The sequence below is a fragment of the Somniosus microcephalus genome, chromosome 9 (genome assembly GCF_052327205.1).
Source record: "Somniosus microcephalus isolate GS21.2 chromosome 9, FLI_Smic_1.0, whole genome shotgun sequence".
NCBI lineage: Eukaryota > Metazoa > Chordata > Chondrichthyes > Squaliformes > Somniosidae > Somniosus > Somniosus microcephalus.
The window spans coordinates 249,155,774-249,173,914 of NC_140995.1; the positions used below are offsets into that span (position 1 = coordinate 249,155,774).

The following is an 18,141-nucleotide window of genomic DNA, read 5'->3' on the forward strand; positions in this document are numbered from 1 at the left end:
TACCTGCGACAGTGGTGGTGGCACCAGGGGTTTAATCATCTCAAGCCGTTCTCCTGCAGTGTGACAGTACCTGCGACAGTGGTGGTGGCACCAGGGGTTTAATCATCTCAAGCCGTTCTCCTGCAGTATGACAGTACCTGCGACAGTGGTGGCACCAGGGGTTTAACCATCTCAAGCCGTTCTCCTGCAGTGTGACAGTACCTGCGACAGTGGTGGCACCAGGGGTTTAATCATCTCAAGCCGTTCTCCTGCAGTATGACAGTACCTGCGACAGTGGTGGCACCAGGGGTTTAATCATCTCAAGCCGTTCTCCTGCAGTATGACAGTACCTGCGACAGTGGTGGTGGCACCAGGGGTTTAATCATCTCAAGCCGTTCTCCTGCAGTAAGACAGTACCTGCGACAGTGGTGGCACCAGGGGTTTAACCATCTCAAGCCGTTCTCCTGCAGTGTGACAGTACCTGCGACAGTGGTGGTGGCACCAGGGGTTTAATCATCTCAAGCCGTTCTCCTGCAGTATGACAGTACCTGCGACAGTGGTGGTGGCACCAGGGGTTTAATCATCTCAAGCCGTTCTCCTGCAGTATGACAGTACCTGTGACAGTGGTGGCGGCACCAGGGGTTTAACCATCTCAAGCCGTTCTCCTGCAGTGTGACAGTACCTGCGACAGTGGTGGCACCAGGGGTTTAACCATCTCAAGCCGTTCTCCTGCAGTATGACAGTACCTGCGACAGTGGTGGCGGCACCAGGGGTTTAACCATCTCAAGCCGTTCTCCTGCAGTATGACAGTACCTGCGACAGTGGTGGCACCAGGGGTTTAACCATCTCAAGCCGTTCTCCTGCAGTATGGCAGTACCTGCGACAGTGGTGGTGGCACCAGGGGTTTAACCATCTCAAGCCGTTCTCCTGCAGTATGACAGTACCTGCGACAGTGGTGGTGGCACCAGGGGTTTAACCATCTCAAGCCGTTCTCATGCAGTATGACAGTACCTGCGACAGTGGTGGCACCAGGGGTTTAACCATCTCAAGCCGTTCTCCTGCAGTATGGCAGTACCTGCGACAGTGGTGGTGGCACCAGGGGTTTAACCATCTCAAGCCGTTCTCCTGCAGTATGACAGTACCTGCGACAGTGGTGGTGGCACCAGGGGTTTAACCATCTCAAGCCGTTCTCCTGCAGTATGACAGTACCTGCGACAGTGGTGGTGGCACCAGGGGTTTAATCATCTCAAGCCGTTCTCCTGCAGTATGACAGTACCTGCGACAGTGGTGGCACCAGGGGTTTAATCATCTCAAGCCGTTCTCCTGCAGTATGACAGTACCTGTGACAGTGGTGGCACCAGGGGTTTAATCATCTCAAGCCGTTCTCCTGCAGTATGGCAGTACCTGCGACAGTGGTGGCACCAGGGGTTTAATCATCTCAAGCCGTTCTCCTGCAGTATGGCAGTACCTGCGACAGTGGTGGCACCAGGGGTTTAACCATCTCAAGCCGTTCTCCTGCCGTATGACAGTACCTGCGACAGTGGTGGTGGCACCAGGGGTTTAATCATCTCAAGCCGTTCTCCTGCAGTGTGACAGTACCTGCGACAGTGGTGGTGGCACCAGGGGTTTAATCATCTCAAGCCGTTCTCCTGCAGTGTGACAGTACCTGCGACAGTGCTGGCGGCACCAGGGGTTTAATCATCTCAAGCCGTTCTCCTGCAGTATGACAGTACCTGCGACAGTGGTGGCACCAGGGGTTTAACCATCTCAAGCTGTTCTCCTGCAGTATGGCAGTACCTGCGACAGTGGTGGCACCAGGGGTTTAACCATCTCAAGCCGTTCTCCTGCAGTATGACAGTACCTGCGACAGTGATGGTGGCACCAGGGGTTTAATCATCTCAAGCCGTTCTCCTGCAGTATGACAGTACCTGCGACAGTGGTGGTGGCACCAGGGGTTTAACCATCTCAAGCCGTTCTCCTGCAGTATGACAGTACCTGCGACAGTGGTGGCACCAGGGGTTTAACCATCTCAAGCCGTTCTCCTGCAGTATGACAGTACCTGCGACAGTGGTGGTCGCACCAGGGGTTTAACCATCTCAAGCCGTTCTCCTGCAGTATGACAGTACCTGCGACAGTGGTGGTGGCACCAGGGGTTTAACCATCTCAAGCCGTTCTCCTGCAGTATGACAGTACCTGCGACAGTGGTGGCGGCACCAGGGGTTTAATCATCTCAAGCCGTTCTCCTGCAGTATGACAGTACCTGCGACAGTGGCGGCACCAGGGGTTTAATCATCTCAAGCCGTTCTCCTGCAGTATGACAGTACCTGCGACAGTGATGGCACCAGGGGTTTAATCATCTCAAGCCGTTCTCCTGCAGTATGACACTACCTGCGACAGTGGTGGTGGCACCAGGGGTTTAACCATCTCAAGCCGTTCTCCTGCAGTATGACAGTACCTGCGACAGTGGTGGCACCAGGGGTTTAATCATCTCAAGCCGTTCTCCTGCAGTATGACACTACCTGCGACAGTGGTAGTGGCACCAGGGGTTTAATCATCTCAAGCCGTTCTCCTGCAGTATGACAGTACCTGCGACAGTGGTGGTGGCACCAGGGGTTTAATCATCTCAAGCCGTTCTCCTGCAGTATGACAGTACCTGCGACAGTGGTGGTGGCACCAGGGGTTTAATCATCTCAAGCCGTTCTCCTGCAGTATGACAGTACCTGCGACAGTGGTGGTGGCACCAGGGGTTTAACCATCTCAAGCCGTTCTCCTGCAGTATGACAGTACCTGCGACAGTGGTGGCGGCACCAGGGGTTTAACCATCTCAAGCCGTTCTCCTGCAGTGTGACAGTACCTGCGACAGTGGTGGCACCAGGGGTTTAACCATCTCAAGCCGTTCTCCTGCAGTATGACAGTACCTGCGACAGTGGTGGCGGCACCAGGGGTTTAACCATCTCAAGCCGTTCTCCTGCAGTATGACAGTACCTGCGACAGTGGTGGTGGCACCAGGGGTTTAACCATCTCAAGCCGTTCTCCTGCAGTATGACAGTACCTGCGACAGTGGTGGCGGCACCAGGGGTTTAACCATCTCAAGCCGTTCTCCTGCAGTATGACAGTACCTGCGACAGTGGTGGTGGCACCAGGGGTTCAATCATCTCAAGCCGTTCTCCTGCAGTATGACAGTACCTGCGACAGTGGTGGTGGCACCAGGGGTTTAACCATCTCAAGCCGTTCTCCTGCAGTATGACAGTACCTGTGACAGTGGTGGCACCAGGGGTTTAACCATCTCAAGCCGTTCTCCTGCAGTATGACAGTACCTGCGACAGTGGTGGTGGCACCAGGGGTTTAATCATCTCAAGCCGTTCTCCTGCAGTGTGACAGTACCTGCGACAGTGGTGGCACCAGGGGTTTAACCATCTCAAGCCGTTCTCCTGCAGTATGACAGTACCTGCGACAGTGGTGGCACCAGGGGTTTAACCATCTCAAGCCGTTCTCCTGCAGTGTGACAGTACCTGCGACAGTGGTGGCACCAGGGGTTTAATCATCTCAAGCCGTTCTCCTGCAGTATGACAGTACCTGCGACAGTGGTGGCACCAGGGGTTTAACCATCTCAAGCCGTTCTCCTGCAGTGTGACAGTACCTGCGACAGTGGTGGCGACACCAGGGGTTTAACCATCTCAAGCCGTTCTCCTGCAGTATGACAGTACCTGCGACAGTGGTGGCGGCACCAAGGGTTTAATCATCTCAAGCCGTTCTCCTGCAGTGTGACAGTACCTGCGACAGTGGTGGCACCAGGGGTTTAACCATCTCAAGCCGTTCTCCTGCAGTATGACAGTACCTGCGACAGTGGTGGCACCAGGGGTTTAATCATCTCAAGCCGTTCTCCTGCAGTATGACAGTACCTGCGACAGTGGTGGCGGCACCAGGGGTTTAATCATCTCAAGCCGTTCTCCTGCAGTATGACAGTACCTGCGACAGTGGTGGTGGCACCAGGGGTTTAACCATCTCAAGCCGTTCTCCTGCAATGTGACAGTACCTGCGACAGTGGTGGTGGCACCAGGGGTTTAACCATCTCAAGCCGTTCTCCTGCAGTATGACAGTACCTGCGACAGTGGTGGCACCAGGGGTTTAACCATCTCGAGCCGTTCTCCTGCAGTATGACAGTACCTGCGACAGTGGTGGTGGCACCAGGGGTTTAACCATCTCAAGCCGTTCTCCTGCAGTATGACAGTACCTGCGACAGTGGTGGTGGCACCAGGGGTTTAATCATCTCAAGCCGTTCTCCTGCAGTATGACAGTACCTGCGACAGTGGTGGCACCAGGGGTTTAACCATCTCAAGCCGTTCTCCTGCAGTATGACAGTACCTGCGACAGTGGTGGCGGCACCAGGGGTTTAATCATCTCAAGCCGTTCTCCTGCAGTATGACAGTACCTGCGACAGTGGCGGCACCAGGGGTTTAATCATCTCAAGCCGTTCTCCTGCAGTATGACAGTACCTGCGACAGTGGTGGCACCAGGGGTTTAACCATCTCAAGCCGTTCTCCTGCAGTGTGACAGTACCTGCGACAGTGGTGGCGGCACCAGGGGTTTAACCATCTCAAGCCGTTCTCCTGCAGTGTGACAGTACTTGCGACAGTGGCGGCACCAGGGGTTTAATCATCTCAAGCCGTTCTCCTGCAGTATGACAGTACCTGTGACAGTGGCGGCACCAGTGGTTTAACCATCTCAAGCCGTTCTCCTGCAGTATGACAGTACCTGCGACAGTGGCGGCACCAGGGGTTTAACCATCTCAAGCCGTTCTCCTGCAGTGTGACAGTCCCTGCGACAGTGGTGGTGGCACCAGGGGTTTAATCATCTCAAGCCGTTCTCCTGCAGTATGACAGTACCTGCGACAGTGGTGGCACCAGGGGTTTAATCATCTCAAGCCGTTCTCCTGCAGTATGACAGTACCTGTGACAGTGGTGGCACCAGGGGTTTTATCATCTCAAGCCGTTCTCCTGCAGTATGGCAGTACCTGCGACAGTGGTGGCACCAGGGGTTTAATCATCTCAAGCCGTTCTCCTGCAGTATGGCAGTACCTGCGACAGTGGTGGCACCAGGGGTTTAACCATCTCAAGCCGTTCTCCTGCAGTATGACAGTACCTGCGACAGTGGTGGTGGCACCAGGGGTTTAATCATCTCAAGCCGTTCTCCTGCAGTGTGACAGTACCTGCGACAGTGGTGGTGGCACCAGGGGTTTAATCATCTCAAGCCGTTCTCCTGCAGTGTGACAGTACCTGCGACAGTGGTGGCGGCACCAGGGGTTTAATCATCTCAAGCCGTTCTCCTGCAGTATGACAGTACCTGCGACAGTGGTGGCGGCACCAGGGGTTTAATCATCTCAAGCCGTTCTCCTGCAGTGTGACAGTACCTGCGACAGTGGTGGCACCAGGGGTTTAACCATCTCAAGCCGTTCTCCTGCAGTATGACAGTACCTGCGACAGTGGTGGTGGCACCAGGGGTTTAATCATCTCAAGCCGTTCTCCTGCAGTATGACAGTACCTGCGACAGTGGTGGCACCAGGGGTTTAACCATCTCAAGCCGTTCTCCTGCAGTATGACAGTACCTGCGACAGTGGTGGCACCAGGAGTTTAATGCTGGGCGTTTCATTATTTAAGGATGGCTCTTTTTATTCCCTCGGGGATTACTAAAGTCGTTCTTCTTATTTCCCCCATTCAGTAAGTCAGAAAGTAGACAGCTGCGACGACCCAGGAGCACCTCGCTGAAAGATCGGCAGAACTCAAAGACACAAGGTGACAGAGCCAGCAGTTTCGACAGCGAGTGCTTGCCAGACTCCAGATTCAACACTCAGGTTAATCGGAATATCCGTTCTCTTTCCCCCACCCCTTCCAGTTTGTCCCATCTCTTGTGAAGTCACTGACTTGCTGGGGTACAGTTGCACAGGCACCATCCGCTCTCCAGTGCCGTGTCCAGGAAGCTCCTCTTCATGTGGGAGCCCAGAGAGTGGGTGTTGGCGTGATATTTAATCAAAAGAACGCAAGTACTTGCATTATTACAGCGTCTTTCACAACCTCAAGACGTCCAATCGGAACATAGAAACAGGAGTAGGCCATTCAGCCCCTTGAGCCTGCTCCGCCATTCACTGAGATCATGGCTGATCTTTTGAAATGTAGTCACTGTTGTAATGTAGGAAACGCGGCAGCCAATTTGCACACAGCAAGCTCCCACAAACAGCAATGTGAGAATGACCGGATCATCTGTTTTAGTGAAGTTGGTTGATGGCTAAATATTGGCCCCCGGACACCGGGGAGAACTTCTCCTGCTCTTCTTGGAAATAGTGCTATGGGATTTTTTACATCCGCCTGAGAGAGCAGACAGGGCCTCGGTTTAACGTCTCATCTGAAAAACGGCACCTCCGACAGTGCAGCGCCCCCTCAGTACTGCCCTTCCGACAGTGCAGAGCTCCCTCAGTACTGCCCCACCGACAATGCAGCGCTCCCTCAGTACTGCCCCTCCGACAGTGCAGCGCTCCCTCAGTACTACCCCTCCGACAGTGCAGCGCTCCCTCAGTACTGCCCCTCCGACAGTGCGGCGCTCCCTCAGTACTGCCCCTCCGACAGTGCGGCGCTCCCTCAGTACTGCCCCTCCGACAGTGCGGCGCTCCCTCAGTACTGCCCCTCCGACAGTGCGGCGCTCCCTCAGTACTGCCCCTCCGACAGTGCGGCGCTCCCTCAGTACTGCCCCTCCGACAGTGCAGCGCTCCCTCAGTACTGCCCCTCCGACAGTGCAGCGCTCCCTCAGTACTGCCCCTTCGACAGTTCGGCGCTCCCTCAGTACTGCCCCTCCGACAGTGCAGCGCTCCCTCAGTACTGCCCCTCCGACAATGCAGCGCTCCCTCAGTACTGCCCCTCCGACAGTGCAGCGCTCCCTCAGTACTGCCCCTCCGACAGTGCAGCGCTCCCTCAGTACTGCCCCTCCGACTGTGCGGCGCTCCCTCAGTACTGCCATCTGTTCCCCTTCAGACATTGACTCGTGAATGGGCAGTGTGTGTTACAAAACATCGCTCCACATTTTTTAACGGTCAGAAGAAATTAGATTAAATGAATGTAAGATTAAATTTCGGAAATAGCTTAAAGATGTGATATCAGACTTTACATCCTTTTTTAGTTCAGCTGCATAGCAACTGTGGGATTAAAGAATTTGGAAAAGCCGATTATGTGTGGTTAGACTGCAGTGTGTACGAGCTACATGACCTGGCCTCGGTCACTCGTGGGTGACCCAGGCTGGTATCTCACACATGATCAGGGGGAGTGAGAAGAGAGCACGTTGTATTGAACATGCTCATACCGGAGGAAGGTATGATCCTCAGGACATTGACGGGAACTTCCTCACAATATCAGAGGGCAGAATTTCCTCTTGTCCTGCCCGAGCCCAGACCATTTTTTTCCAACATGTATAGGAGTACTTGGAATATATCGTGCTTCCCTACCCACAGATTGTCCTTCCCTTCAATGTATTCCGAGTGCCAGGGAATAAGTCAATCTGTATTTCTGTAGCCGGCCGCTGATGTCGGGACTTACTCCCCCTTTTCTCCTTAGGTCCCCCGTAAGTCTGTTTACGACCAGCTGAACCAGATCCTAATATCAGACGAGCAGCTGCCAGAGAGCATCATCCTGGTGAACACCACAGACTGGCAGGGACAGGTAAGGACATCAGTGGCACAACTCACATCCCTAACAACTATTTCAGTGTGGGGAGCAGGGACACCATTCCCCGACACCTGCACTGTAGAGAGCTTGTTCAGAGAGAGGGCACAGGGGAATGGGATTGAGGGGAACTCGTTCAGAGAGAGGCCACGGGGGAATGGGACTGAAGGGAACTTGTTCAGAGAGAGGGCACAGGGGAATGGGACTGAGGAGAGCGTTCAGAGAGAGGGCACAGGGGAATGGGACTGAGGGGAACTCGTTCAGAGAGAGGGCACAGGGGAATGGGACTGAGGAGAGCGTTCAGAGAGGGGGCACAGGGGAATGGGACTGAGGAGAGCGTTCAGAGAGAGGGCACAGGGGAATGGGACTGAGGAGAGCGTTCAGAGAGAGGGCACAGGGGAATGGGACTGAGGAGAACGTTCAGAGAGAGGGCACAGGGGAATGGGGCTGAGGAGAGCGTTCAGAGAGAGGGCACAGGGGAATGGGACTGAGGAGAGCGTTCAGAGAGAGGGCACAGGGGAATGGGGCTGAGGAGAGCGTTCAGAGAGAGGGCACAGGGGAATGGGACTGAGGAGAGCGTTCAGAGAGAGGGCACAGGGGAATGGGACTGAGGAGAGCATTCAGAGAGGGCACGGGAATGGGACTGAGGAGAGCGTTCAGAGAGAGGGCACAGGGGAATGGGACTGAGGAGAGCGTTCAGAGAGAGGGCACAGGGGAATGGGACTGAGGAGAGCGTTCAGAGAGAGGGCACAGGGGAATGGGACTGAGGGGAGCTTTCAGAGAGAGGGCACAGGGGAATGGGATTGAGGAGAGCGTTCAGAGAGAGGGCACGGGAATGGGACTGAGGAGGGCGTTCAGAGAGAGGGCACGGGAATGGGACTGAGGAGAGCATTCAGAGAGAGGACACGGGAATGGGACTGAGGAGAGCGTTCAGAGAGAGGACACGGGAATGGGACTGAGGAGAGCATTCAGAGAGAGGGCACAGGGGAATGGGACTGAGGAGAGCGTTCAGAGAGAGGGCACAGGGGAATGGGACTGAGGAGAGCGTTCAGAGAGGGGGCACAGGGGAATGGGACTGAGGGGAGCATTCAGAGAGAGGGCACAGGGGAATGGGGCTGAGGAGAGCGTTCAGAGAGACGGCACAGGGGAATGGGACTGAGGAGAACGTTCAGAGAGAGGGCACAGGGGAATGGGGCTGAGGAGAGCGTTCAGAGAGAGGGCACAGGGGAATGGGACTGAGGAGAACGTTCAGAGAGAGGGCACAGGGGAATGGGGCTGAGGAGAGCGTTCAGAGAGAGGGCACAGGGGAATGGGACTGAGGAGAGTGTTCAGAGAGAGGGCACAGGGGAATGGGGCTGAGGAGAGCGTTCAGAGAGAGGGCACAGGGGAATGGGACTGAGGAGAGTGTTCAGAGAGAGGGCACGGGAATGGGACTGAGGTGAGCGTTCAGAGAGAGGGCACTGTGGAATGGGACTGAGGAGAGCGTTCAGAGAGAGGGCACGGGAATGGGACTGAGGGGAGCGTTCAGAGAGAGGGCACGGGAATGGGACAGAGGAGAGCGTTCAGAGAGAGGGCACGGGAATGGGACTGAGGAGAGCGTTCAGAGAGAGGGCACAGGGGAATGGGACTGAGGAGAGCGTTCAGAGAGAGGGCACAGGGGAATGGGACTGAGGAGAGTGTTCAGAGAGAGGGCACAGGGGAATGGGACTGAGGAGAGCGTTCAGAGAGAGGGCACAGGGGAATGGGACTGAGGGGAACTCGTTCAGAGAGCGGGCACGGGAATGGGACTGAGGGGAGCGTTCAGAGAGAGGGCACACGGGACTGGGACTGAGGAGAGCGTTCAGAGAGCGGGCACAGGGGAATGGGACTGAGGAGAGCGTTCAGAGCGCGGACACAGGGGAATGGGACTGAGGAGAGCGTTCAGAGAGAGGGCACAGGGGAATGGGACTGAGGGGAGCGTTCAGAGAGCGGGCACAGGGGAATGAGACTGAGGAGAGCATTCAGAGAGAGGGCACAGGGGAATGGGACTGAGGAGAGCGTTCAGAGAGCGGGCACAGGGGAATGAGACAGAGGAGAGCATTCAGAGAGAGGGCACAGGGGAATGGGACTGAGGGGAGTGTTCAGAGAGAGGGCACAGGGGAATGGGACTGAGGGGAGCATTCAGAGAGAGGGCACAGGGGAATGGGACTGAGGAGAGCGTTCAGAGAGAGGGCACAGGGGAATGGGACTGAGGAGAGCGTTCAGAGAGAGGGCACAGGGGAATGGGACTGAGGAGAGCGTTCAGAGAGAGGGCACAGGGGAATGGGACTGAGGAGAGCGTTCAGAGAGAGGGCACAGGGGAATGGGACTGAGGAGAGCGTTCAGAGAGAGGGCACAGGGGAATGGGACTGAGGAGAGTGTTCAGAGAGAGGGCACGGGAATGGGACTGAGGAGAGCGTTCAGAGAGAGGGCACAGGGGAATGGGACTGAGGAGAGCGTTCAGAGAGAGGGCACAGGGGAATGGGACTGAGGAGAGCGTTCAGAGAGAGGGCACAGGGGAATGGGACTGAGGGGAAGTCGTTAAGAGAGAGGGCACAGTGGAATGGGACTGAGGAGAGCGTTCAGAGAGAGGGCACAGGGGAATGGGACTGAGGAGAACTCGTTCATAGCGGGGGTACCAGGGTGATGGGCTGAATGGCCGCTTTATGCAGTTGGTTTCTCTGTGTTAGGAATTTTGTGCCCATTTTCTGGGTGGTAAAACGAGCAGTAATGACTAATTTTGCAGGTCTTGGCCTGGGTCTATTTTCAGTGTCCGGGTCGGCCTCTTAAAGCAGGTATTCGGCCCCTTGCCTATGCTAATGATGGGCCTAACGCCTGATTGAGGACCCCGCAGGGAAATTGAGCTGCTCAGAACGCTTAGGTTTTACTGGTGTGGATTCCAGCAGCCCTCCTGCTGGCTGCTTCCAGCCACGATCACCACCTCCCCCGCCCACCCCCTGCAGACCTCTCCCCATCACCTGGGACTCACCTAGGGCCGCTACCAGCAAGACAAGCGGTCCGAAATTCAGTCCTCCTGAAGGGCGAGCTGCCTAAACGGGCGTAACAGGCTCTAGGTGAGGCTTTGCAGTGAATGGAGCAGTTTTTAAAGTGTGGTCACTGTTATAATGTATTAAACGCGGCAGCCAATTTACTCCCAGCAAGAACCCACAGACAGCAATGTGATGTTGGCAGCAGAGTCCCGGCTGTCTCAGTACTAACATCCTTTTTTTTGTAGAAAGCTTTCATCAATTCTAAATATAGAGAGCTTCACCAACTTGGCTCCCAGTTCGGCAATGCCTCAAATTTAAAATTCTCATGTTCAAATCCCTCCGTGTCCTCACCCCTCCCTATCTCTGTAACCTCCTCCAGCCCTACAACCCCCTGAGATCTCTGCGCTCCTCCAATTCTGGCCTCTTGCCCATCCCCGATTTTAATCGCTCTGCCATTGGAGCGTGCCCTAAGCTCTGGAATTCCCTCCCTAAACCTCTCTACCTCTCTCTCCATCTTTAAGATGCTCCTTAAAACCTACCCCTTTGACCAAGCTTTTGGTCACCTGTCCTAATATCTCCTTATGTGGCTCGTTGTCACTTTCTGTCTGATAACACTCCTGTGAAGCACCTTGGGAGGTTTGACGCCATTAAAGGTGCCGTATAAACACAGGTTGCTGACTGGTTAAATTTACCTCAGTTTATTTATTGCTTTGTTCCAGTATCTGTATGAACGACTGCACGAGAAGAGCCAGCCAATGGTCTGCACGTGCTCCGCAGCAGATATCCACGCAGCCTTTAACACGATCGTTACAAGAATACAGAGATTGTAAGTAACCAGTGGGCACTGTGAGAGTTAAAGCTGCAGAGGATTTCCAAAACCCCGGCAGTGTGGGCGTGCTTTCAATCAGGCTGATGGTCCCCTATCTCATTTCATCCTTAAGTACCATCTTGAGTTAGCATTCCCCTGTGCTCTGAGATTCCCATCCTAAACATCCCCCAACTTTCAAAACCTTCCTCAAAACTCACCTGTTCGATTGGGTTTCAGCCACTCCTAGTAACCCTCCTCCCAGCTCCTGCGCAGTTCCCCACTTTCTCCTTTTTAAGATGCCTTGGGACGTTTCAATAACGTACAGGCACTATACAAGTGCAAACTCACGACATGGACTGCAGCGGTCCAAGAAGGCGGCCTATCACCACCTTCTCAAGAGCAACTAGGGATGGGCAATAAATGGCGGCCTTGCCAGCGACGCCCACATCCTGGGAATGATCTTTGTTTAAAATTGCTGCGGCTGTTCTTTGGGCAAATTGAGTCATATGTATTGACACCACTGTGTCAGCCAGTGTTTTGGAGGCGGGGCGGGACTTACGGCAGGACTTGCAGCAAACAGAGTCTATTTACTCAGCAATCAGAATCTATTTACTCAGCAAACAGTCTATTTACTCAGCAAACAGAATCTATTTACTCAGCAAACAGAGCCTATTTACTCAGCAAACAGAATCTATTTACTCAGCAAACAGTCTATTTACTCAGCAAACAGAGTCTATTTACTCAGCAAACAGAATCTATTTACTCAGCAAACAGAGTCTATTTACTCAGCAAACAGAATCTATTTACTCAGCAAACAGAGTCTATTTACTCAGCAAACAGTCTATTTACTCAGCAAACAGAATCTATTTACTCAGCAAACGGAATCTATTTACTCAGCAGAGTCTATTTACTCAGCAAACAGAGTCTATTTACTCAGCAAACAGAGTCTATTTACTCAGCAAACAGAATCCATTTACTCAGCAAACAGAATCTATTTACTCAGCACTCAGAATCTATTTACTCAGCAAGCAGAATCCATTTACTCAGCAAACAGAAACTATTTACTCAGCAAACAGAATCTATTTACTCAGCAAACAGAATCTATTTACTCAGCAAACAATCTATTTACTCAGCAAACAGAATCCATTTACTCAGCAAACAGAAACTATTTACTCAGCAAACAGAATCTATTTACTCAGCAAACAAAATCTATTTACTCAGCAAACAGAATCTATTTCCTCAGCAAACAGAATCTATTTACTCAGCAGAGTCCATTTACTCAGCAAACAGAATCTATTTACTCAGCAGTCTATTTACTCAGCAAACAGAGTCTATTTACTCAGCAAACAGAATCTATTTACTCAGCAGTCTATTTACTCAGCAAACAGAATCTATTAACTCAGCAAACAGAATCTATTTACTCAGCAAACAGAATCTATTTACTCAGCAAACAGTCTATTTACTCAGCAAACAGTCTATTTACTCAGCAAACAGAATCTATTTACTCAGCAAACAGTCTATTTACTCAGCAAACAGAATCTATTTACTCAGCAAACAGTCTATTTACTCAGCAAACAGAATCTATTACTCAGCAAACAGAATCTATTTACTCAGCAAACAATCTATTTACTCAGCAAACAGAATCTATTACTCAGCAAACAGAATCTATTACTCAGCAAACAGTCTATTTACTCAGCAAACAGAATCTATTTACTCAGCAAACAGTCTATTTACTCAGCAAACAGAATCCATTTACTCAGCAAACAGAATCTATTACTCAGCAAACAGAATCTATTACTCAGCAAACAGAATCTATTACTCAGCAAACAGTCTATTTACTCAGCAAATGGAATCTATTACTCAGCAAACAGAATCTATTACTCAGCAAACAGAATCTATTACTCAGCAAACAGAATCTATTACTCAGCAAACAGAATCTATTACTCAGCAAACAGAATCTATTACTCAGCAAACAGTCTATTTACTCAGCAAACAGAATCTATTTACTCAGCAAACAGTCTATTTACTCAGCAAACAGAATCTATTTACTCAGCAAACAGAGCCTATTTACTCAGCAAACAGAATCTATTTACTCAGCAAACAGTCTATTTACTCAGCAAACAGAGTCTATTTACTCAGCAAACAGAATCTATTTACTCAGCAAACAGAGTCTATTTACTCAGCAAACAGAATCTATTTACTCAGCAAACAGAGTCTATTTACTCAGCAAACAGTCTATTTACTCAGCAAACAGAATCTATTTACTCAGCAAACGGAATCTATTTACTCAGCAGAGTCTATTTACTCAGCAAACAGAGTCTATTTACTCAGCAAACAGAGTCTATTTACTCAGCAAACAGAATCCATTTACTCAGCAAACAGAATCTATTTACTCAGCACTCAGAATCTATTTACTCAGCAAGCAGAATCCATTTACTCAGCAAACAGAAACTATTTACTCAGCAAACAGAATCTATTTACTCAGCAAACAGAATCTATTTACTCAGCAAACAATCTATTTACTCAGCAAACAGAATCCATTTACTCAGCAAACAGAAACTATTTACTCAGCAAACAGAATCTATTTACTCAGCAAACAAAATCTATTTACTCAGCAAACAGAGTCTATTTGCTCAGCAAACAGTGTCTATTTACTCAGCAAACAGAATCTATTTCCTCAGCAAACAGAATCTATTTACTCAGCAGAGTCCATTTACTCAGCAAACAGAATCTATTTACTCAGCAGTCTATTTACTCAGCAAACAGAGTCTATTTACTCAGCAAACAGAATCTATTTACTCAGCAGTCTATTTACTCAGCAAACAGAATCTATTAACTCAGCAAACAGAATCTATTTACTCAGCAAACAGAATCTATTTACTCAGCAAACAGTCTATTTACTCAGCAAACAGTCTATTTACTCAGCAAACAGAATCTATTTACTCAGCAAACAGTCTATTTACTCAGCAAACAGAATCTATTTACTCAGCAAACAGTCTATTTACTCAGCAAACAGAATCTATTACTCAGCAAACAGAATCTATTTACTCAGCAAACAATCTATTTACTCAGCAAACAGAATCTATTACTCAGCAAACAGAATCTATTACTCAGCAAACAGTCTATTTACTCAGCAAACAGAATCTATTTACTCAGCAAACAGAATCTATTTACTCAGCAATCAGAATCTATTTACTCAGCAGTCTATTTACTCAGCAAACAGAATCCATTTACTCAGCAAACAGTCTATTTACTCAGCAAACAGAATCCATTTACTCAGCAAACAGAAACTATTTACTCAGCAAACAGAGCCTATTTACTCAGCAAACAGAATCTATTTACTCAGCAAACAGAATCTATTTACTCAGCAAACAGAATCCATTTACTCAGCAAACAGAAACTATTTACTCAGCAAACAAAATCTATTTTCTCAGCAGAGTCTATTTACTCAGCAAACTGTCTATTTACTCAGCAAACAGAATCTATTTACTCAGCAAACAGAAACTATTTACTCAGCAAACAAAATCTATTTACTCAGCAGAGTCTATATACTCAGCAAACAGAGTCTATTTACTCAGCAAACAGAGTCTATTTACTCAGCAAACAGAGTCTATTTACTCAGCAAACAGAGTCTATTTACTCAGCAAACAGTCTATTTACTCAGCAAACAGTGTCTATTTCCTCAGCAAACAGAATCTATTTCCTCAGCAAACAGAATCTATTTACTCCAAACAGAGTCTATTTACTCAGCAAACAGAATCTATTAACTCAGCAAACAGAGTCCATTTACTCAGCAGAGTCTACTCAGCAAACAGAATCTATTTACTCAGCAGTCTATTTACTCAGCAAACAGAGTCTATTTACTCAGCAAAGTCTATTTACTCAGCAAACAGAGTCTATTTACTCAGCAAACAGAATCTATTACTCAGCAAACAGAATCTATTTACTCAGCAAACAATCTATTTACTCAGCAAACAGAATCTATTACTCAGCAAACAGAATCTATTACTCAGCAAACAGAGTCTATTTACTCAGCAAACAGAGTCTATTTACTCAGCAAACAGCATCTATTTACTCAGCAAACAGAATCTATTTACTCAGCAGTCTATTTACTCAGCCAACAGAATCTATTAACTCAGCAAACAGAATCTATTTACTCAGCAAACAGAGTCCATTTACTCAGCAGAGTCTACTCAGCAAACAGAATCTATTACTCAGCAAACAGAATCTATTTACTCAGCAAATGGAATCTATTACTCAGCAAACAGAATCTATTACTCAGCAAACAGAGTCTATTTACTCAGCAAACAGAATCTATTACTCAGCAAACAGAATCTATTACTCAGCAAACAGTCTATTTACTCAGCAAACAGAATCTATTTACTCAGCAAACAGTCTATTTACTCAGCAAACAGAGTCTATTTACTCAGCAAACAGAATCTATTACTCAGCAAACAGAATCTATTTCCCCAGCAAACTGAATCTATTTCCTCAGTAAACAGTCTATTTACTCAGCAAACAGAATCTATTTACTCAGCAAACAGAGTCTATTTACTCAGCAAACAGAATCTATTTACTCAGCAAACAGAGTCTATTTACTCAGCAAACAGAGTCTATTTACTCAGCAAACAGAGTCTATTTACTCAGCAAACAGAGTCTATTTACTCAGCAAACAGAGTCTATTTACTCAGCAAACAGAGTCTATTTACTCAGCAAACAGAGTCTATTTACTCGGCAAACAGTCTATTTACTCAGCAAACAGAGTCTATTTACTCAGCAAACAGAATCTATTTACTCAGCGTCTATTTACTCGGCAAACAGAGTCTATTTACTCGGCAAACAGAGTCTATTTACTCAGCAAACAGAATCTATTTCCTCAGCAAACAGAATCTATTTACTCAGCAGAGTCCATTTACTCAGCAAACAGAATCTATTTACTCAGCAGTCTATTTACTCAGCAAACAGAGTCTATTTACTCAGCAAACAGAATCTATTTACTCAGCAGTCTATTTACTCAGCAAACAGAATCTATTAACTCAGCAAACAGAATCTATTTACTCAGCAAACAGAATCTATTTACTCAGCAAACAGTCTATTTACTCAGCAAACAGTCTATTTACTCAGCAAACAGAATCTATTTACTCAGCAAACAGTCTATTTACTCAGCAAACAGAATCTATTTACTCAGCAAACAGTCTATTTACTCAGCAAACAGAATCTATTACTCAGCAAACAGAATCTATTTACTCAGCAAACAATCTATTTACTCAGCAAACAGAATCTATTACTCAGCAAACAGAATCTATTACTCAGCAAACAGTCTATTTACTCAGCAAACAGAATCTATTTACTCAGCAAACAGAATCTATTTACTCAGCAATCAGAATCTATTTACTCAGCAGTCTATTTACTCAGCAAACAGAATCCATTTACTCAGCAAACAGAGTCTATTTACTCAGCAAACAGAATCCATTTACTCAGCAAACAGAAACTATTTACTCAGCAAACAGAATCTATTTACTCAGCAAACAGAGCCTATTTACTCAGCAAACAGAATCTATTTACTCAGCAAACAGAATCTATTTACTCAGCAAACAGAATCTATTTACTCAGCAAACAGAATCCATTTACTCAGCAAACAGAAACTATTTACTCAGCAAACAAAATCTATTTACTCAGCAGAGTCTATTTACTCAGCAAACTGTCTATTTACTCAGCAAACAGAATCTATTTACTCAGCAAACAGAAACTATTTACTCAGCAAACAAAATCTATTTACTCAGCAGAGTCTATTTACTCAGCAAACAGAGTCTATTTACTCAGCAAACAGAGTCTATTTACTCAGCAAACAGAATCTATTTACTCAGCAAACAGTCTATTTACTCAGCAAACTGTCTATTTACTCAGCAAACAGAATCTATTTCCTCAGCAAACAGAGTCTATTTACTCAGCAAACAGAATCTATTAACTCAGCAAACAGAGTCCATTTACTCAGCAGAGTCTACTCAGCAAACAGAATCTATACTCAGCAAACAGAATCTATTTACTCAGCAAACAGTCTATTTACTCAGCAAACTGTCTATTTACTCAGCAAACAGAATCTATTTCCTCAGCAAACAGAGTCTATTTACTCAGCAAACAGAATCTATTAACTCAGCAAACAGAGTCCATTTACTCAGCAGAGTCTACTCAGCAAACAGAATCTATTTACTCAGCAAACAGAGTCTATTTACTCAGCAAACAGAATCCATTTACTCAGCAAACAGAAACTATTTACTCAGCAAACAGAATCTATTTACTCAGCAAACAGAGCCTATTTACTCAGCAAACAGAATCTATTTACTCAGCAAACAGAATCTATTTACTCAGCAAACAATCTATTTACTCAGCAAACAGAATCCATTTACTCAGCAAACAGAAACTATTTACTCAGCAAACAAAATCTATTTACTCAGCAGAGTCTATTTACTCAGCAAACTGTCTATTTACTCAGCAAACAGAATCTATTTACTCAGCAAACAGAAACTATTTACTCAGCAAACAAAATCTATTTACTCAGCAGAGTCTATTTACTCAGCAAACAGTCTATTTACTCAGCAAACAGAATCTATTTACTCAGCAAACAGTCTATTTACTCAGC

At 48.0% G+C, this 18,141-nt stretch overlaps 1 protein-coding gene across 6 annotated transcripts in view; it reads left to right on the forward strand.

Annotated features, from left to right (window-relative positions):
* Positions 1 to 18,141, forward strand: part of LOC147113203 (phosphofurin acidic cluster sorting protein 1-like) — a 795,587-nt gene that overhangs the window by 472,265 nt on the left and 305,181 nt on the right. For all 6 annotated transcript variants that reach the window (XM_085998126.1, XM_085998127.1, XM_085998132.1 and 3 more), the window contains exons 13-15: positions 5,698 to 5,830; positions 7,578 to 7,682; positions 11,413 to 11,519. In XM_085998126.1, the coding sequence (XP_085854252.1) occupies positions 5,698 to 5,830; positions 7,578 to 7,682; positions 11,413 to 11,519 (345 nt within the window). The remainder of the gene's footprint in view (positions 1 to 5,697; positions 5,831 to 7,577; positions 7,683 to 11,412; positions 11,520 to 18,141) is intronic.